Source organism: Rhinopithecus bieti, unplaced genomic scaffold, assembly GCF_001698545.2.
Source record: "Rhinopithecus bieti isolate Rb0 unplaced genomic scaffold, ASM169854v2 scaffold_24392, whole genome shotgun sequence".
NCBI lineage: Eukaryota > Metazoa > Chordata > Mammalia > Primates > Cercopithecidae > Rhinopithecus > Rhinopithecus bieti.
The window spans coordinates 5,356,657-5,373,859 of NW_016812542.1; the positions used below are offsets into that span (position 1 = coordinate 5,356,657).

At 43.2% G+C, this 17,203-nt stretch overlaps 1 protein-coding gene across 3 annotated transcripts in view; it reads right to left on the reverse strand.

The window, feature by feature from the left end:
- Positions 1–96: 96 nt before the first annotated feature.
- The window catches only part of KLHL12 (kelch like family member 12), a 39,382-nt gene continuing 22,275 nt past the window's right edge, over positions 97–17,203 (reverse strand). For 2 of the 3 annotated variants that reach the window (XM_017896509.1, XM_017896508.1), the window contains 6 exons: positions 6,136–6,242; positions 4,808–5,003; positions 3,569–3,727; positions 3,158–3,256; positions 2,218–2,404; positions 97–1,641 (listed from right to left, as the gene is read on the reverse strand). In XM_017896509.1, coding sequence (XP_017751998.1) covers positions 1,515–1,641; positions 2,218–2,404; positions 3,158–3,256; positions 3,569–3,727; positions 4,808–5,003; positions 6,136–6,242 — 875 coding nt within the window. In that variant the 3' untranslated portion in view covers positions 97–1,514. The remainder of the gene's footprint in view (positions 1,642–2,217; positions 2,405–3,157; positions 3,257–3,568; positions 3,728–4,807; positions 5,004–6,135; positions 6,243–17,203) is intronic. The other variant, XR_001890031.1, reaches the window with a different exon arrangement.

Sequence of the window (17,203 nt, forward strand, 5' to 3'; positions counted from 1 at the left end):
GATGAACAGGTTGAAGAGACAGGAGCTACAGCTGATCCCTACATCTTTCCCTCCCAAATATCTGCTAAAGGCAATGCTGATTAGCCACAAACTCTCGGCACTTGACACCATTGATTTTTAATATTTTCTTAAAAAAATACAAAGGAAATTAACTCTGTAGGTCAATACAATTCAAGGAAAGAGGGGAAAATGGAATTTCAGAGCAAAGATTGTTTAGGTTATCACATTCCCACACTCCCAATACCCATAAAACAAGAATTTCACTCCATGACACAGAGGAACATTGAATGATAGCTCAGAAATGTTGATAGCTGAGGTACTGAAACTAACAAAAGGATTTTGGTTGTCCTTGATTATTCTGTCCTGTGATGAATAAAATCTACACTAAAGGACACGTAAGGAAAACTTATAGCAGAAAAAAAGACCAAATGTACCAAACACAGCAGTACAAACCACTCCTTGGCAGAAGTGTGCTTCTAAAAGAATGGGGCAGCAATCAGTTAGCTTAACTACTAGGCTACTGTCACTCCCAGCCCATCCCCAAATAAATAGTGTGGAAGTGTAATAGTGTAGTAGTATTTGATTCAACAAAGAAAGGCTTTCACCCCCATTCAAGGCAAACATTGCCATGGCTAGATGAGCCCTGGCAGGTGATAAGATGACTGTAAAATCACAGGTACTTCTAGTTTATCCCCAGTTATACTGAACTCCCACATTGATGTCATCTTCTCTCATCCCAACATTTGTTCACTCTTTTATGCTGTCTCCAGTGCGAAAGACCTTGGGGAAATAAAAAGATCCTTCAAATGGTATACCCTTCTCAGTCTTCCAGGTTATGTCATACTTCAGTGCTGTTCTAGGTTCACTCACATTCCATCACATTAAGTCACTTATTCTAACTTCAATTCTGATATACAAACCCTGACCTCCAAAAGAAGTGTCAGATGAGTCTCTCTCTCCCTTGCCCCCAAAGTTTTGTGGGGCTCTCCCTTTGGTTTCCCTCTAGAATGGAACTGTGTTGCCCCTAGCTACCTGTAGATGAGAAAATGTAGTTGTTCCTGGAAAAAAAAGAAAAAAAAAGACTTGGATTTTACCAAGCTTACTTAAATTGGTGTCTTTCCAATCATCTAGGCTGGATATTACCCACATCTGGTAGGCTATACTCACCTTAGTTCTTTGCAACATATGAGGCACAACATACATATAGTACACCAAGCACGTGGTAAGTTAGAAATGACAGGAAAGTGCTCCCCAAAGCAGTGGGAGAGGCAATGTGGTCTCTCACATCCATTCAATGTGCATTCTTTTCTCTGGAGTATCTGTTACCCACCCTTCTCAGGAGCAAGAACCAGGACGACGGGGAGTATGTGTCAAATAAGTACAATCATCACTGCACTGGTGCCTGTAATCAACCTGTGCACATAGTGAGAAACAGACATTCTGGAAAGGATTCTTGATTCTCCCACTAACTGTCCACTGGACTGGAATAGCTCTGGATGGTGTTCCAACAATGGTCACTTCTCACGGAGAACACACACACCAGCATCACAGCGCTGGGTTCCCATGGATGTCACGACTTCCCAGCTGTCGATGATAGGGTCGTAACATTCAATGCTACTTAGCAGGGAATTACCATCATATCTGAGTGGGAAAGAAGCAAAAGAAAGAAATGAGTCAGCTGTGTGCAGTGGCACGTGCCTGTAATCCCAACTACGCAGGAGGCTGAGGTAAGAGGATTGCTTAAGTCAAGGAGGGAATTTGAGACCATCCTAGGCAACATGGTGAGACCCCATCTCAATAAAATTTAAAGAAAGAAAGAAATCCGCCTTCTATTCCTTTCCACACAAGTCCTTCATTAAGGCTGCCACTGGAGGCCAGGCATGGTGACTCTCGCCTGTAATCCTAGCACTTTAGGAGGCTGAGGTGGGAGGATTGCTTAAGCCCAGGAGTTGGAGACCAGCCTAGGCAACATAAAAAACTAGTCTGGCACAGTGGCCTGCACCTGTGGTACCAACTACTCTACTCAAGACTCCAGCCTGGGTGACAGAGCAAGACTCTGTCTCTAAAAACTAAAAAAAATCTAATAAAAAATATCAAGTTGCCACTGGAGATATCTACCCCTACCCAAGTCTTGTCTCCATCCAAAAATGAGGATCAGATCACATAGACTCTTGCTTTGACTACATACTGAGTCTGGATTCGTTTCTAAATCCTCACCCTGCAATTGCATAAAGTCTCCCCCGAAGCACTGTGGCCCCTACATAGCATCGTGGAGTGGTCATACTGGTGACAGTTGTCCAGGAATCAGTGCGAATGTTGTATGCTTCAACGGAAGAAAGGTGGGCTGTACCATCAAATCCTCCCACCACATAAATATGGTCATTCAGCAGGGCTACTCCTGCACCTGGGGAAAATGAAGGCATTAGCAAATGAATGGTACTAAGCCTAGAATCTGAATTATAGAAATAAACTATCGTCACTAATGACTACCTGAGTTCTAGAGTAGATGAGAGATATGGACTGGGTCCACACGGGCCTAGAATAATCTAGTCCAGCACAAGTTATTCCACCTATAAACCCTTTGGCTTGGACTTGAAATGATAAAAGATAAATAAAAATTGTTCTCTTTACTTTCATTAACTCAGAGCCCAACCCTTCTAATTAGGAGAAAGGGAGGAAGTGAAAAAAAGGCAGCAATAAAGGTCGATGGAGGGAAAGGAGTTGTGATTATGGTTCTGAAGCAATTTTTACCCAGAATAAGTAAACCAGAACGGCACAGTGTTTTCTCCTTTTCTACATCCCAGCCTGCTCCACTTCAAAAAGCTCTCGGTGAAGGTAAGTAGCTACTCTTTTGTCTTTATGCATTAGAGACTTTATTTAACATTTATTTAACATGTACTACACAGACAAAATTGTACTAGATATTCTAAAAAGTAGGGAGAGAACAAAGACATGAAGGCTTTTGCTTCCAAATGTATAATCTAGTTGTTAAGTATCAACTGTCTTTATCCTCACTAATATTTAGAGAAAACAGAGACAAGGAAGAGAGCAGAATCTCATTTTTACATTAATCTACAGTTTGCCCCATGCACCACCATTATATAAGCAAATGTCTGACAGTACCGTCTATTGTCCCCTCCCTCAGATCTAGTCTTACCAGAACGCTTGGTGGCCATTGGTGTAACATTAGTCCAATGTCCTGTATGAGGGTCGTATTTCTCAACTGAATTTAAGATATTCAAGCCGTCATATCCTCCTGGAAGACAGAGATCATTCCAGAAAGAGTGGTAAATCCTCATGCCCATTTCTGGTCGGTCTTTCTGAGTGCTTCAACTATTTTAGTTTCAATTTTCCCCCAAGAGTTCCAATAACTCTAAGAGAAATCTGACAGTACCCTACTTTCTGCTTATAAGAAAAAGATAATCCCAATTAATGGAAAATATATTAACACACACCAGGGTTTTAGTTGAAGGGAAGTCTATGAACTTCATCCTGGTAAAGAGGAATCCCTACTCACAGTCCACTACCCATTGAGTTCTCTCCCATTCCTGCATCCCAGACTCGATACCTAGACAGTAGATCACTCCGCTGGCCACTACGAGTCCAGCACCTTCCCGGGCTGTCTGCATATCTCCCAGCATGCTCCACTGGTCAATGTTTGGATCATACCGCTCCATACTGGTGTGACGCCTGCTTCCATCAAAGCCCCCAGAGACATAGATCATATCTGCTCAGAATAAACAAATTACAGACTATTAGAGAATGACAGATTTCTAAGAACTCTTTCCTCTACAAATTTTCCAAGGATTCTTTTTTTTTTTTTTTTTTTCTTGAGACGGAGTCTCGCTCTGTTGCCCAGGCTGGAGTGTAGTGACCGATCTCAGCTCACTGCAAGCTCCGCCTCCCGGGTTTACGCCATTCTCCTGCCTCAGCCTCCTGAGCAGCTGGGACTACAGGCGCCCGCCACCTCGCCCGGCTAGTTTTTTGTATTTTTTAGTAGAGACGGGGTTTCACCATGTTAGCCAGGATGGTCTCGATCTCCTGACCTCATGATCTGCCCGTCTCGGCCTCCCAAAGTGCTGGGATTACAGGCTTGAGCCACCGCGCCCGGCCCCAAGGATTCTTTAAAAGTCTGGGAGCAAAAACAAAGTATTTTTTAATGAGTCAATTAAGTTTTATAGACAAGGAAGACATCCAAAAAGAATGGGGTAAAATAAAATCCTTAAAAGCATTCAAAGACCACCTGGGAATTTGCAAAAATACAACTAGTGCCAGTTCCCCACCCAGCACATTGGAACTTGATTTGCCAACTTTGTAGTCAGTACTGAAACATCCATGAATATTGAACAGCTTCTATTACACTGATATTTCTGAAAGCAAAAAGGAATATTTGTCAGCTGGGCACAGTGGCTCACACCTGTAATCCCAGCACCTTGGGAGGCCGAGGCGGGTGAATCACTTGAGCTCAGGAGTAAGACATCAGCCTGGGCAACATGGCGAAACCCTGTCTCTACTAAACATACAAAAAAATAGCTGGGCATGGTGGTGCATGCCTATAGTCCCAGCTACTCAGGAAGCTGAGGTGGGAGGATCGCTTGAGCTTGGGGAGGTTGAGTCTGCAGCAAGCCGTGATCACACCACTGCACTCCAGCCTGGGCAACAGAGAGAGACCCTATCTCAAATAATAATAACATTTGACCTTAATTTTTTCTCCATATTTCATGCTCCTGCCAGATAACAGGAGAGGTTAAAAACCCTGGTCCAGCCACAGTAAGATGGAAATAATTGCCCTGCACATCCAGCCTACCTCCCAGGGTGGTGGCTCCAGCAAGACCTCGTCGGACATTCATAGGGGCCACAGAATACCAGACCCCATCCTCATCTGCTGTGTAGTCTAGACATTCCACTGAACTAAGGCGGGAACGGCCATCATAGCCACCAATGACGTAGATCCGGTCATGTAGGGACACTGAGGCCACATAACGTCTCTTACGAGTGATGCTCTATGGATTTGGAGAGAAGAGGTACAGAGCATTTCAGTTAGGCAAGTTTTGGGCCTTACCTTTTGCTATCTTCCCTGTTGCATCTGCACACCTCTATGCTTCTTCACCTGTTATCATGAACCCTCCCTGAGTGGTTCATCCTCAAGTGGCTCCCAGACAGCTATCTACTGAACGAAATGCTTGTGGTGCTCTTACAGATACAAGCTTTCTGCACATCTGCCTCTTTCCAAGGCTTCCAAAAGATTTAACAGCCTTCTGTTATCCGGTATCTACTCCTTTCTTTTCCATAAGGCACTGGGCTAAGAGACTGATATCCTTCCATAAAGTGGAAAAGTATTCCCACACTGCTAATCAAAGGGCCAGGATTTATTACAAGAACCTTAAAAGGTAGGAGGGTTGGAGTTCCATGTTTTCTTAGAAATTACTATTGTTCATTCAGCACTGAAAGAGACATGCTGAGGGAGACAGATACAAACTTTTTTTTTTTTTTCTGAGTTGGGATCTCACTGTCACCCAGGCTGGAGTGCAGTGGCACAATCACAGCTCATTGCAACCTCAAACTCCTGGGCTCAAGCAATCCTCTGCCACAGCCTCCCAAGTAGCTAAGGACTACAGGCATGCACCACCATGCCTGGCTAATTTTTTTGTTTACTTTTTTGTAGAGACAGAGTCTCACCATATTGCCCAGGCTGGTCTTGAACTCCTGGCCTCAAGAGATCCTCCCATCTCAGCCTCCCAAAGGGCTGGGATTACAGGTGTGAGCTACCACGCCCAGCCCAAACTTCTGAGCTCAACTGAACACTAGGTTCAATTAAACACAATTTAACATTCAGTTCAGTTTAACACAGCATGACCAATGAAATGTGCTGGGAATTATACAGACAGCTTGGAAAGGCACCTAACTAGTGGTGGCCATCTGAGCTTACCTTGACACAGGGCCACTGACATAATCTTCTAATCTAAACAGTCAAAAACTGTTTAGTGAGTACCTACTATGTGCACAAGACTGCTGTAAGAAACATGATCCTGTTATTAGGCTTTTCTACTCTTAAGGCTGGATTAGCTATGATCTGGAGCCAGAGACTGAGGACATTTAAGCTCCCTCCCACCGAATGGTTTCACCATTATTTACTGGCAAAAAGCTCCACTCCTGAGTCTTGGGGTCATATTTCTCTACCACGTCGATGGGAGACTGCTGGCTTCCGAAGCCCCCAACCACCAAAAGCACTTCATTGGCTCCTGAAGACAAAGGCAGAAAAAAGATGGGTTAGTTCAGCATCCCTGGATGGGTAACTAGTCACAGGGAAGTGTCAACAGAAACAGTTCTAGGATGTCTTGTTTTATGTGGCTGAGAGATGCAATCTGAAATGGGAGATAATCATAAGGCTGTCAAATGGGGAGTTATTTCTCCTTGAGGCTGTAGCTCTCAAGTCTCTGAAACTTAAATTTCTGGACAACATTAAAACTCTAGAAAGCAAACTTCAACATGACACTGCACCATTTCTTTCTTTCTTTTCTTTTTTTTTTTTTTTGAGACAGAGTTTCGCTCTTGTTGCTCAAGCTGGAGTGCAATGGCACAATCTCGGCTTACCACAACCTCCACCTCCTGGACTCAAGCGATTCTCCTGCCTCAGCCTCCCAAGTAGCTGGGCTTACAGGCATATGCCACCATGCCTAGCTAATTTTGTATTTTTAGTAGAGATGGGATTTCTCCACGTTGGTCAGGCTGGTCCTGAACTCCCGACCTCAGGTGATCCGCCAGCCTCGACCTCCCAAAGTGCTGGGATTACAGGCGTGAGCCACCGTGCCCGGCAACACTGCACCATTTCAACCTATTGAGATGACTGGCTGACATAATACTTGAGGTCTTAAGTGCAGGTGAGAGGCTAAAGGCACTCTCTGCACTTCTCAGACTGAAAAAACCCAAATTGGGAGGTTTTTTTTGTTTTAATGGGGAAAGAACTCTCCTAACCTTGTCACACAAAAAAGCTGCATGTTGAAACTTAGGATCCATGTGATGGATTTAATATCTCTTTTTCTGAATTGAGAAAGGGTCTTGCTATATTGCCCAGGCTGATCTCAAACTCCTAGCCTAAAGTGATTCTCCTGCCTCAGCCTCCCAAAGTGCTGGGATTACAGGAATGAGCCACTGTGCCTGGCCTAAAATCTCTTTTTCATGAACATTTCCTTCTCCAATGTAGTCAACTATATGATCACATTCCCTGCCAATTCATCAAAACCACAAGGCCACAAAAGACTAGAGTTTTAAAGGAAAAGTCTTTTTCTCTATTTTCCCAAAGAAGCCATTCTGATAGCCTTTATATCTTCCCCTTCCCCTAAGGCCTTACTCTGATAAAATACTTCCTACCTTGGCTCTTGGAGACAGGGTCTTGCTAGATTGCCCAGGCTGGTCTCAAACTCCTGGCCTCAAGCGATATTTCTGCCTTGGCCTCCCAAGTAGCTGGGGTTACAGGTATGAGCCACAGCACCTGGCTTGGCTTTTTTCAAAGAGCAAAGTCTCTTTGAGAAAATCCCCTGTGCATGTGCTCCATTAGAACTCATGGAGAGAACAGTTAGCTGGAGCTTTGGAAAATTCAATCACTAGGAAGCATCTAGGAGACCAAAGTGATCTTACAAGTAACCTGGACTTGAAAGAGCAAATGTAGTACCTTGAAGCTGACAGGAAACACAGATAAACCCCTAATGAAGTAATGGATTTGACAATTATCATCAATTGCTGGGCTAGAATCATTATTTCAAAAGCTAACATATTACTATGAGACACTGTGTGCTTCCTAATGGTGATGAATAGGAAGGACCACACACCATCTAATGAGTCTTTTTTCCAAAAAATTGAGGCTGACTCTTAACAAGCCTCTAGTCCAATCACTAGTTTACAGGCAATACATGGGAGAAGAACATGTTAAATGACACTATAAAGATGCCAACAGCAGAGTCCAGAATGTGGGAAATTCTACAAGTTGAATAGCTTGGTTTCTTCAAGAAATAAATTGGTTAGGAAAAACCAAAATAGGATGGAAACCTTTTGGATTAAAGAGAGACTGAAGAGAGACATGAAATCACTAGCAACGTGTGGACTTTGGCTCCTGATTTGAACAATGTAAGTACTCAAAAACAAATAAAAAATTGTGCCAAAAAAGTTACACAAACACGTACTTATGACACCAAGGAACCGTGTGATTTTAAACAGTGATAATGGCATTCTAGATGTGTCAAAAATTTTATCCTTTTTAGAGACACACGTGGAAGTATGACACACAGTGATGGAATTATATCGTCTGGAATTTGCTTCAAAATAGCCTGGGCACAGTGGCTCACGCCTGTAATGCCAACACTTTGGGAGGCCAAGGCTGCCAGATCACTTGAGGTAAGGAGTTCGAGACCAGCCTAGCCAACAAGGCAAAACCCCATCTCTACTAAAAATACAAAAATTATCTGAGTGTGGTGGTGCACACCTGAAATCTCAACTACTGGGGTGGCTCAGGTACAAGAATGCTTGAACTCGGGAAGTGGAGCTTGTAGTGAGCTGAGATGGCGCCACTACACTCCAGCCTGGGCCACGGCGAAACTCCATCTCAAAAAAAAAAAAAAGCTATGTGTTGATACTTGTTAAAATTGATTGATGGGTATGGGGATCATTGTATTACTGTTTTATGTTTGAGATTTTCTTAATAAAACATATACACCCACACATAAACCGTGGAGTTTTTCTAAGAGGGCACTTGTCTTATGTACTTGCCAAATAAAGTGGACCCTCTCCAAAGTGAGCCAGCAAGTAGGTCTCAGGAGTCAGCTCCTTCGAAAATCAAAGCATGGCCAGGCGCGGTGGCTCACGCCTATAGTCTCAGCACTCTGGGAGGCTGAAGCAGGTAGATCATCTGAGGTCAGGAGTTCAAGACCAGCCTGGCTAACATGGCGAAACCCCGTCTCTACTAAAAATACAAAAATTAGCTGGGTGCGGTGTGCGCACCTTTAGTCTCAGCTACTTGGGAGGCTGAGGCAGAAGAATCACTTGAACCCAGGAGGCAGAGGTTGCAGTAAGCCGAGATCACGCCACTGCACTCCAGACTAGGCAATAGAGCAAGACTCCATCTCAAAAAAAAAAAAAATTCAAAGCATATGAATGAAGGGTTCTTTAGTGATTGAACTCATTTATGTCTGCCTAAGATTACTTCAAATTGGGAGAAGCCAGGACCACAAGTTATTTGTTTTTTCTTTGGGAACACTATTCCCCTACATATTCCTTTTTCTTACTCCACCTCTTCTCTTCCTGACTTGAATAGACAAGGTAAGTGTGATCCTTCTATCCAGACACATTTCCCATGTAGATGAATATGATGCCAGCAGATGATATATGTATGAATAAAAATTCCCACACCAACCAAGAGGTACTTCCTGTGCTATGCAAATTTTAAAGTTTTCTCCTGATTTGTCAGCTCTTATTTCTGTTGCTTTATATGACTCCCTGCCCCACCCCGCCAACCAAAAAAAAAAAAAATATATATATATATATGTAAACAGAGATCACTGTGTGGCTCATGACTATAATCCTAGCACTTTGGGAGGCCAACGTGGGCAGATTTCTTGTGCCCAGGGCTTCAAGGACACTTTGGGTAACATGGTAAGACTCCCATATCTAAAAAAAAATAGCCAGGTGTGGTGGCAAATGCCTGTAGTTCCAGCTCCTCCTGAGGCTGACATGGGAGGATCACTTAAGCCCAGGAGGTTAAGGCTGCAGTGAGCAAGGTTGTTCCACTGCACTTTAGCCTGGGGAACAGAGTGAGAACTTGTCTCAAAAAATAAAGTAACATAAAATAAAGAAGGCTGGGAGCAGTGGCTCATGCCTGCAATCACAGCATTTTGGGAGGCCGAGGCGGATGGATCACTTGAGGTCAGGAGTTCGAGGCCAGCCTGACCAACATGGTGAAACCCCGTCTCTATGAAAAATACAAAAATTAGCCAGGTGTGGTGGCACACACCTGTAGTCCCAGCTACTCGGGAGGGTGAGGCACAAGAATCACTTGAACCTGGGAGATGCAGGTTGCAGTGAGCAGAGATTGTACCACTGTACCCCAGCCTGGGTGACACAGCGAGACTTTGTCTCAAAAAAACTAAATACAAATACAACACAAAAATTAGCCAGGTGTGGTGGTGTGTATTTGTAGTCCCAGCTACTCTGGAGGCTGAGGCAGGAGAATCACTTGAACCTAGGAGGTGGAGGTTGCAGTGAGCTGAGATCACACCACTGCACTCCAGCCTGGGTGACAAAGCAAGAATGTCTCAACAATAAAATAAAATAAAATAAAATAAAATAAAGAAAAAACCCCTCTCTTTCTTGATATTTCATTCAGGTACCTTTTGAAGGGTGGGAGAAAATAAGTAGAAAGGAAATAGATTATATTAAAAACCCAGAGAACGGACAGTACTTGCTGTTGGCTGAAATTTTCCCAACAAACATTCTGGTAACTATATGTCTACGGTGGAACTTGGTAAGAGGTGTTGGTATGATTTGCAAAGGAGTTTGTTTTGTTTTGTTTAAAAGACAGGGACTTTCTCTGTCACCTAGGCTGGAGTGTAGTGGCACAATCTCAGCTCACCACAGCATCAACCTTCCAGGCTCAAGCAATCCTCCTACCTCAGCCTCCCGAGTAGCTGGGAGCACAGTGTGTGCCACCAAACCCAGCTATTTTTTTTTTTTTTTTTTAATTTTTTACAGAGAGGAGGTCTCACTATGTTGCTCAGGCTGGTCTCTTAACTCCTGAAGCTCAAGCGATGCTCCTGCTTTGGCCTCCTCAAGTGCTGGGATTACAGACATAGGTTTTATGGCTCTAAATGGCTGGGATCCTTCGATCACCGATTCTCAAAACTTCTTTGCTGTGAAGGACTCTCTTCATTATTTTCCCCTGACAGATCCTGTGTTTTGACAGACTGTCTGCCAAAGTGAGTTTAAGTAATTAACTTCCCCAGCAACTGCCAACAGAGCTTTTGATAACTATGAGAACAACAGTGTTTCACGCTGAATGGATACAATGTTAGCTAAATCTGAAGTCTTTATTTTGCCTGTTCAGCTTTTCTAGCACAAAATGATTTTCTTTTAGAATATTTAAAATAACTCAAGGACTAGTATAATCACCATCCCCACTCACATATTACCCCTCCCTGTTAAAAAGACTTGAAAAGTTTTTTCCTTGTGATTATAAAACATATAATATATATTTTTACTGCTAAAAAACTTGGAAAATACAGACAAGTATTATGAAAAAAATTACCCACAGTTCCACAATACAAAGACACACCAAAATATAACATAATTTCCTTCCAGCCTTGTTTCTACACATTTATAAAACACAAATGGGGGCCTGGCGCAGTGGCTCGCACCTGTAATCCCAGCACTTTGGGAGGCTGAGGCAGGTGGATCACGAAACCAGGAGTTTAAGACTAGCCTGGCCAACATGGTGAAACCCCATCTCTGGTGAAAATACAAAAATTAGCCGGACGTGGTGGCACATGCCTGTAATCCCAGCTACTCGGGAGGTTGAGGCAGGAGAATCACTTGAACTCGGGAAGCAGAGATTGCAGTGAGCCGAGATGGCACCATTGCACTCCAGCCTGGGTGACAGAACGAGACTCCATCAAAAAACAAAAACAAAAACAAAAAAAATCCAAAAATAAACAAACAAAAAATCCCACAAATGTGACCATATTATATTATATGCTGATATTTTCCATTTTCCAAATATATGAAGAAGTCTTTTTTTTTTTTTGAGACGGAGTCTTGCTCTATCTCCTGGGCTGGAGTGCAGTGGCCGGATCTCAGCTCACTGCAAGCTCTGCCTCCCAGGTTTACGCCATTCTCCTGCCTCAGCCTCCCAATCAGCTGGGACTATAGGCGCCCGCCACCTCGCCCAGATAGTTTTTTTTTTTGTATTTTTTAGTAGAGACGGGGTTTCACCGTGTTAGCCAGGATGGTCTCGATCTCCTGACCTCGTGATCTGCCCGTCTCGGCCTCCCAAAGTGCTGGGATTACAGGCTTGAGCCACCGCGCCCAGCTTGAATAAGTCTTTTAGTACATGGTTATAATATTCTTAGGCATTTCGGGGTTCATAATTTTGGGTTATAAACAATCACATAAATAACCCTGTGATAAATATCCTGAACGTGAAACTTTTCCTGGTTGTTTTCTTAAAGAAATGGGAAGAATGCTGAGTAATGAATATGAATTAGAAAAAAAGTTTTTGAGCCAGGCATGGTGGCTTACACCTGTAACCCTAGCACTTTGGGAGGCCAAAGCAGGCAGATTGCACAAGCCCAGGAGATCAAGACCAGCCTGAGCAGCATGGTAAAACCTGTCTCTACTAAAAATACAAAAAATTAGCCCGGCCTGGTGGTGCACACCTGTAGTCCCAAGTCCCAGATACCTGGGAGGCTAAGGTGGGAGGATCACTTGAGCCCAGGAAGTGGATGCAGCAGTGAGCCAAGATCATGCCACTGCACTATAGCGACAGAGTGAGACCTTGTATCAAAACAAACAAACAAACAAAACAGACGACCATGGTGGCACATGCCTGTAGTCCCAGCTACTGAGGAGGCTGAGGTGGGAGGATTGCTTGAGCCCAGGAAGTGGAGTTTCAGTGAGCCAAGATCATGCCACTGCACTCTAGCCTAGGAGGCAGAATGAGACCCTGTCTCAAAAAAAAAAGAAAAAAAATATTTTTATATATAAGGTGACTTTTTGAAGCTGTTACCAATTATACTCCCACCAACACTACAAAGGTGCCAACTCATTCTATTTTCTGAGGCACTGGATAGTTTTTAAATCTCTGATACTCTGGTAGGCAAAAAATTATATGTTTAATTCTTTATTACTAAGACCCTATTATTAATTAGGTTGCACTCTCTCCCTTATATCTAGTAGCCAGCTTTACTTGCCCTTCTGCAAACTGTACACTCAAATCTATATTGTTTCTCTCATGCATTCTTGTTTCTTTTTAGATACAAGGTCTTGCTCTGTTGCCCAGGCTGGAGTGCACTGGTGCAATCATGGCTCACTGCAGCCTCAGCCTTGACCTCCTGGCTCAAGCATCCTCCCAGCCTCCCACTTCAGCTTCCCTAGAAGCTGGGACCACTGATTTTTTTTCTTTTTCTTTCTTTTTTTTTTTTTGAGACAGAGTCTTACTCTGTGGCCCAGGATGGAGTGCAGTGGTGTGATCTCAGCTCACTGCAACCTCTGCTTCCTGGGCTAAAATGATTCTCCTGCCTCAACCTCCCCAGTAGCTGGGATTACAGGCGTGTGTCACCATGCCCGGCTAATTTTCATATTTTTAGTAGAGACAGTTTCACCCAGTTGGCCAGGCTGGTCTTGAATTCCTGGGCTCCATCGCCCACCTCAGCCTCTCAAAGTGCTGGGATTACAGGTATGAGCCACTGTTCTTGGCCCTGTCTCATGCATTCTTATGAGCTCTTTGCACACAAATGGTTTTAACCCTTTAACCCTTTATTTATTTATCTATCTATCTATTTATGAGATAAGAGTTTTGTTCTTGTTGTCCAGGCTGGAGTGCAATGACGTGATCTTGGTTCACTGCAATCTCCACCTCCCGGGTTCAAGTGATTCTCCTGAGTAGCTGGGATTACAGGCATGTGCCACCACGCCCAGCTAATTTTGTAGTTTTAGTAGAGATGGGATTTCTCCATTTGGTAAGGCTGGTCTCGAACTCCCGACCTCTGGTGATCTGCCCGCCTCAGCCTCCCAAAGTGCTGGGATTAAAGGCTTGAGCCACCCCGCCGGCCAACCCTTTAACCCTTTAAAGGGTTGTTCCAAACCTATGTTCCTAATTTATCATAATTTTGTATATTTTTTTATTTATTCAAATATGTTTTTATTCTTTGTCATTTCTTCCACTATATTGTGCCTAGAAAGTCTTTCTCCTCCAGAAGAACTCCTAAGGTTTTAATGTTTTAACCCTAGTTGGAGACCAATACTTAAACAATCTGACTCGTGTAAAAATAAGTTAATAAAGAGTCAACCAGAAAGAAGCCTGTTTGTTCTCTGCCAATGATAGAGTACTTGTTAAGTGAGATTTTATCTTTTAATGAGACAAGCTTGTCTAGGACATCTGACAAGAACAGGGTGAAAAAGCACATTTCTAAAACTGAAGAACCTGGCAGTGGCATGGTCATTATTTTTAGGAGGGGAAGGGGAGTGTGTGTATGCTGTGATATGTTTTAGAGGAATAGGTGCTGTGATACGCTGTTAGAGGAATAGGCCAGATGCAAGACTGCTAAATAACAGGGTTCAGAGACTCACATTTCTATTTGCATTGATCTTTAGTTCAAAAAAGGAGACAGCCACAAATTAGAAAAGCAATTTCCATTATATCTTCTTTGAGACAGTAATGGGTAAGGTTAATAACTAAAAATCCCTTATTTGGCAAACTATTTTAACTTGGCTGTCAATTTAATTTCCTTCTGCTGTATGCAGAAGAGTCATTATTCTGGTAGCTGGTTTAGCAGCCAATATGATAGAGATGGGTAGAGGACATGATGGTAAGAACAATCTACTTTCTAAGGCACTGACAAAGCGATACTAAGCATCTAATTGGAAAGTGCTTCAGCATTTCCCTTCTAGAACTTCTGAAAAATAACCTCAAGACTATGAAGATAGTAGATTCACAGTCTAATCCTTTAAGGTCAGGGGAATAAGCAAGTTCTCTAACCAAGCAGAAGCCCCTTTTGCTGCCTGTTCAGATATACGCAGGAAATGTACCTTCAAAGAATCTTCTGGGTTTACTGATTCACAAAAACTTTCATTAGCTTTTAGTTCAATTTAATAAGCAAATAATGAGTACTATCATGCAAAAGGAAACATTTTCTATGTTGGAAAGTACCTTAGTGATTGAATGTTAACTCTCTTGATATAAAGAACTAGTAACCCAGAGAAGTTAAAGGACTTGTCCAAACAGCAAGTTACTAGAGTGAGTGATGGACATGGGAGTAAAACAAAAGTAAGCAAAATGTCTTATCTCCTAGTGCCAGGTTCTTTCCACTACGTCACTGGCTCTCCTGGTATAGGTTGAGTAACCCGTATCTGAAATGCTTAGGACAAGAAGTGCTTCAGATTTCAGACATTTTTGGATTTTTGTAATATCTGCGTTATCTATTCGCATAACTATTTGCACATCCCTAATTCAGAAACCCCAAATTCAAAATGCTTCAATGAGCATTTTCTTTGAGCATTACGTTGGCACTCAAACTTTTAGATTTTGGAGCATTCTGAATTTCAGATTAGGGATACTCAACCCGATTTTTTTTTTTTTTTTTTTTGAGACAGAGTCTTGCTCTGTCGCCCAGGCAGGAGTGTAGTGGCGTGATCTTGGCTCACTGCAGGCTCTGTCTCCTGGGTTCAGGCCATTCTCCTGTCTCAGCCTCCCGAGTAGCTTGGACTACAGGCGCCCACCACCACGCCCGGCTAATTTTTTTTTTTTTGTATTTTTAGTAGAGACGGGGTTTTACCGTGTTAGGCAGGATGGTCTCGATCTCCTGACCTCATGATCCACCCGCCTCGGCCTCCCGAAGTGCTGGGATTACAGGCGTGAGCTACCGTGCCCGGCCACCCAACCTGATTTTTAAAAATAGTAATTATTTTTTAAAAAACAAAAGTAGGCCAGGTGCAGTGGCTCATGCCTGTAATCCCAGCAATTTGGGAGGCTGAGGTGGGCGGATCACGAGGTCAGGGGATTGACACCATCCTGGCTAACAGGGTGAAACCCCATCTCTACTAAAAACACAAAAAATTAGATGGCCATGGTGGCAGGCTCATGTAGTCCTAGCTACTCGGGAGGCTGAGGCAGGAGAATGGTGTGAACCCAGAAGGCGGAGCTTGCAGTGAGCCGAGATAGTGCCACTGCACTCCAGCCTGGGCGACACAGTAAGACTCCATCTCAAAAAAAAAAAAAAAAAAATACAAAAAATTAGCCAAGCATGGTGGCACACACCTGTAATTCCAGCTAGTTGGGAGGCTGAGGCAGGAGAATCACTTGAACCTAGGAGGCAGAGGTTGCAGTGAGCGAAGATTATGCCACTGCACTCCAGCCTGCATAACAAGAGCAAAACACCATCTTAAAAAAAAAAAAAAAGTTCCTACCCTGGGAGGAAAGGGAGAATTGGGAGTTATTGTTTAATGGGTACAGTGTTTTAGTCTTGTTAAGATGAAAAGAGTTATAGAGATTGTATAACAACATAAGTATATTTAACATGATTCAACTGTACATGTAAAAATCATTAAGATGCTAAATTTTATGCTAAATATACTTTATTTATTTAATTTATTTATTTTGAGATGGAGTGCAATGGCACAATCTCGGCTCACTGCAACCTCTGCCTCCCAGGTTCAAGTGAGTCTCCTGCCTCAGCCTCCGAAGTAGCTGGGATTACAGGTGTGCGCCACCATACTCTGCTAATTTTTGTATTTTTAGTCCAGATGGGGTTGTGCCATGTTGGCCAGGCTGGTCTCGAACTACCGACCTCAAGTGATCTCCCCACCTTGGCCTCCCAAAGTGCTAAGATTACAGGTGTGAGACACAGTGCCTGGCCTATTACATATATTTTACAAAAAAGAAAAAAAGACTTCCATCCAGAAGGTATACAAATATTTTCCTACAATTTCTTCTAATATTTTCTTTTTTTTTTTTTTTTTTTTGAGACGGAGTCTCGCTCTGTCGCCCGGGCTGGAGTGCAATGGCCGGATCTCAGCTCACTGCAAGCTCCACCTCCCGGGTTTACGCCATTCTCCTGCCTCAGCCTCCCGAGTAGCTGGGACTACAGGCGCCCGCCACCTCGCCCAGCTAGTTTTTTGTATTCTTTAGTAAAGACGGTGTTTCACCGTGTTAGCCAGGATGGTCTCGATCTCCTGACCTTGTGAGTTGCCCGTCTCGGCCTCCCAAAGTGCTGGGATTACAGGCTTGAGCCACCGCGCCCAGCCCATTCTTCTAATATTTTCATAGTTTTTCAACATTCAGTCCTTCAGTCTATCTTGTGTTGGTATGTATCTTTGTATGAAGCATACGAAACACAGATCACATTTTGTCATCTTGCAGTAATAGAAAATACCATCAACAATGCCCTTTCTAAAAGTTCTCTTTTTAAAATACAGTATCTTTGAGTGGTAAGATTATGGATGA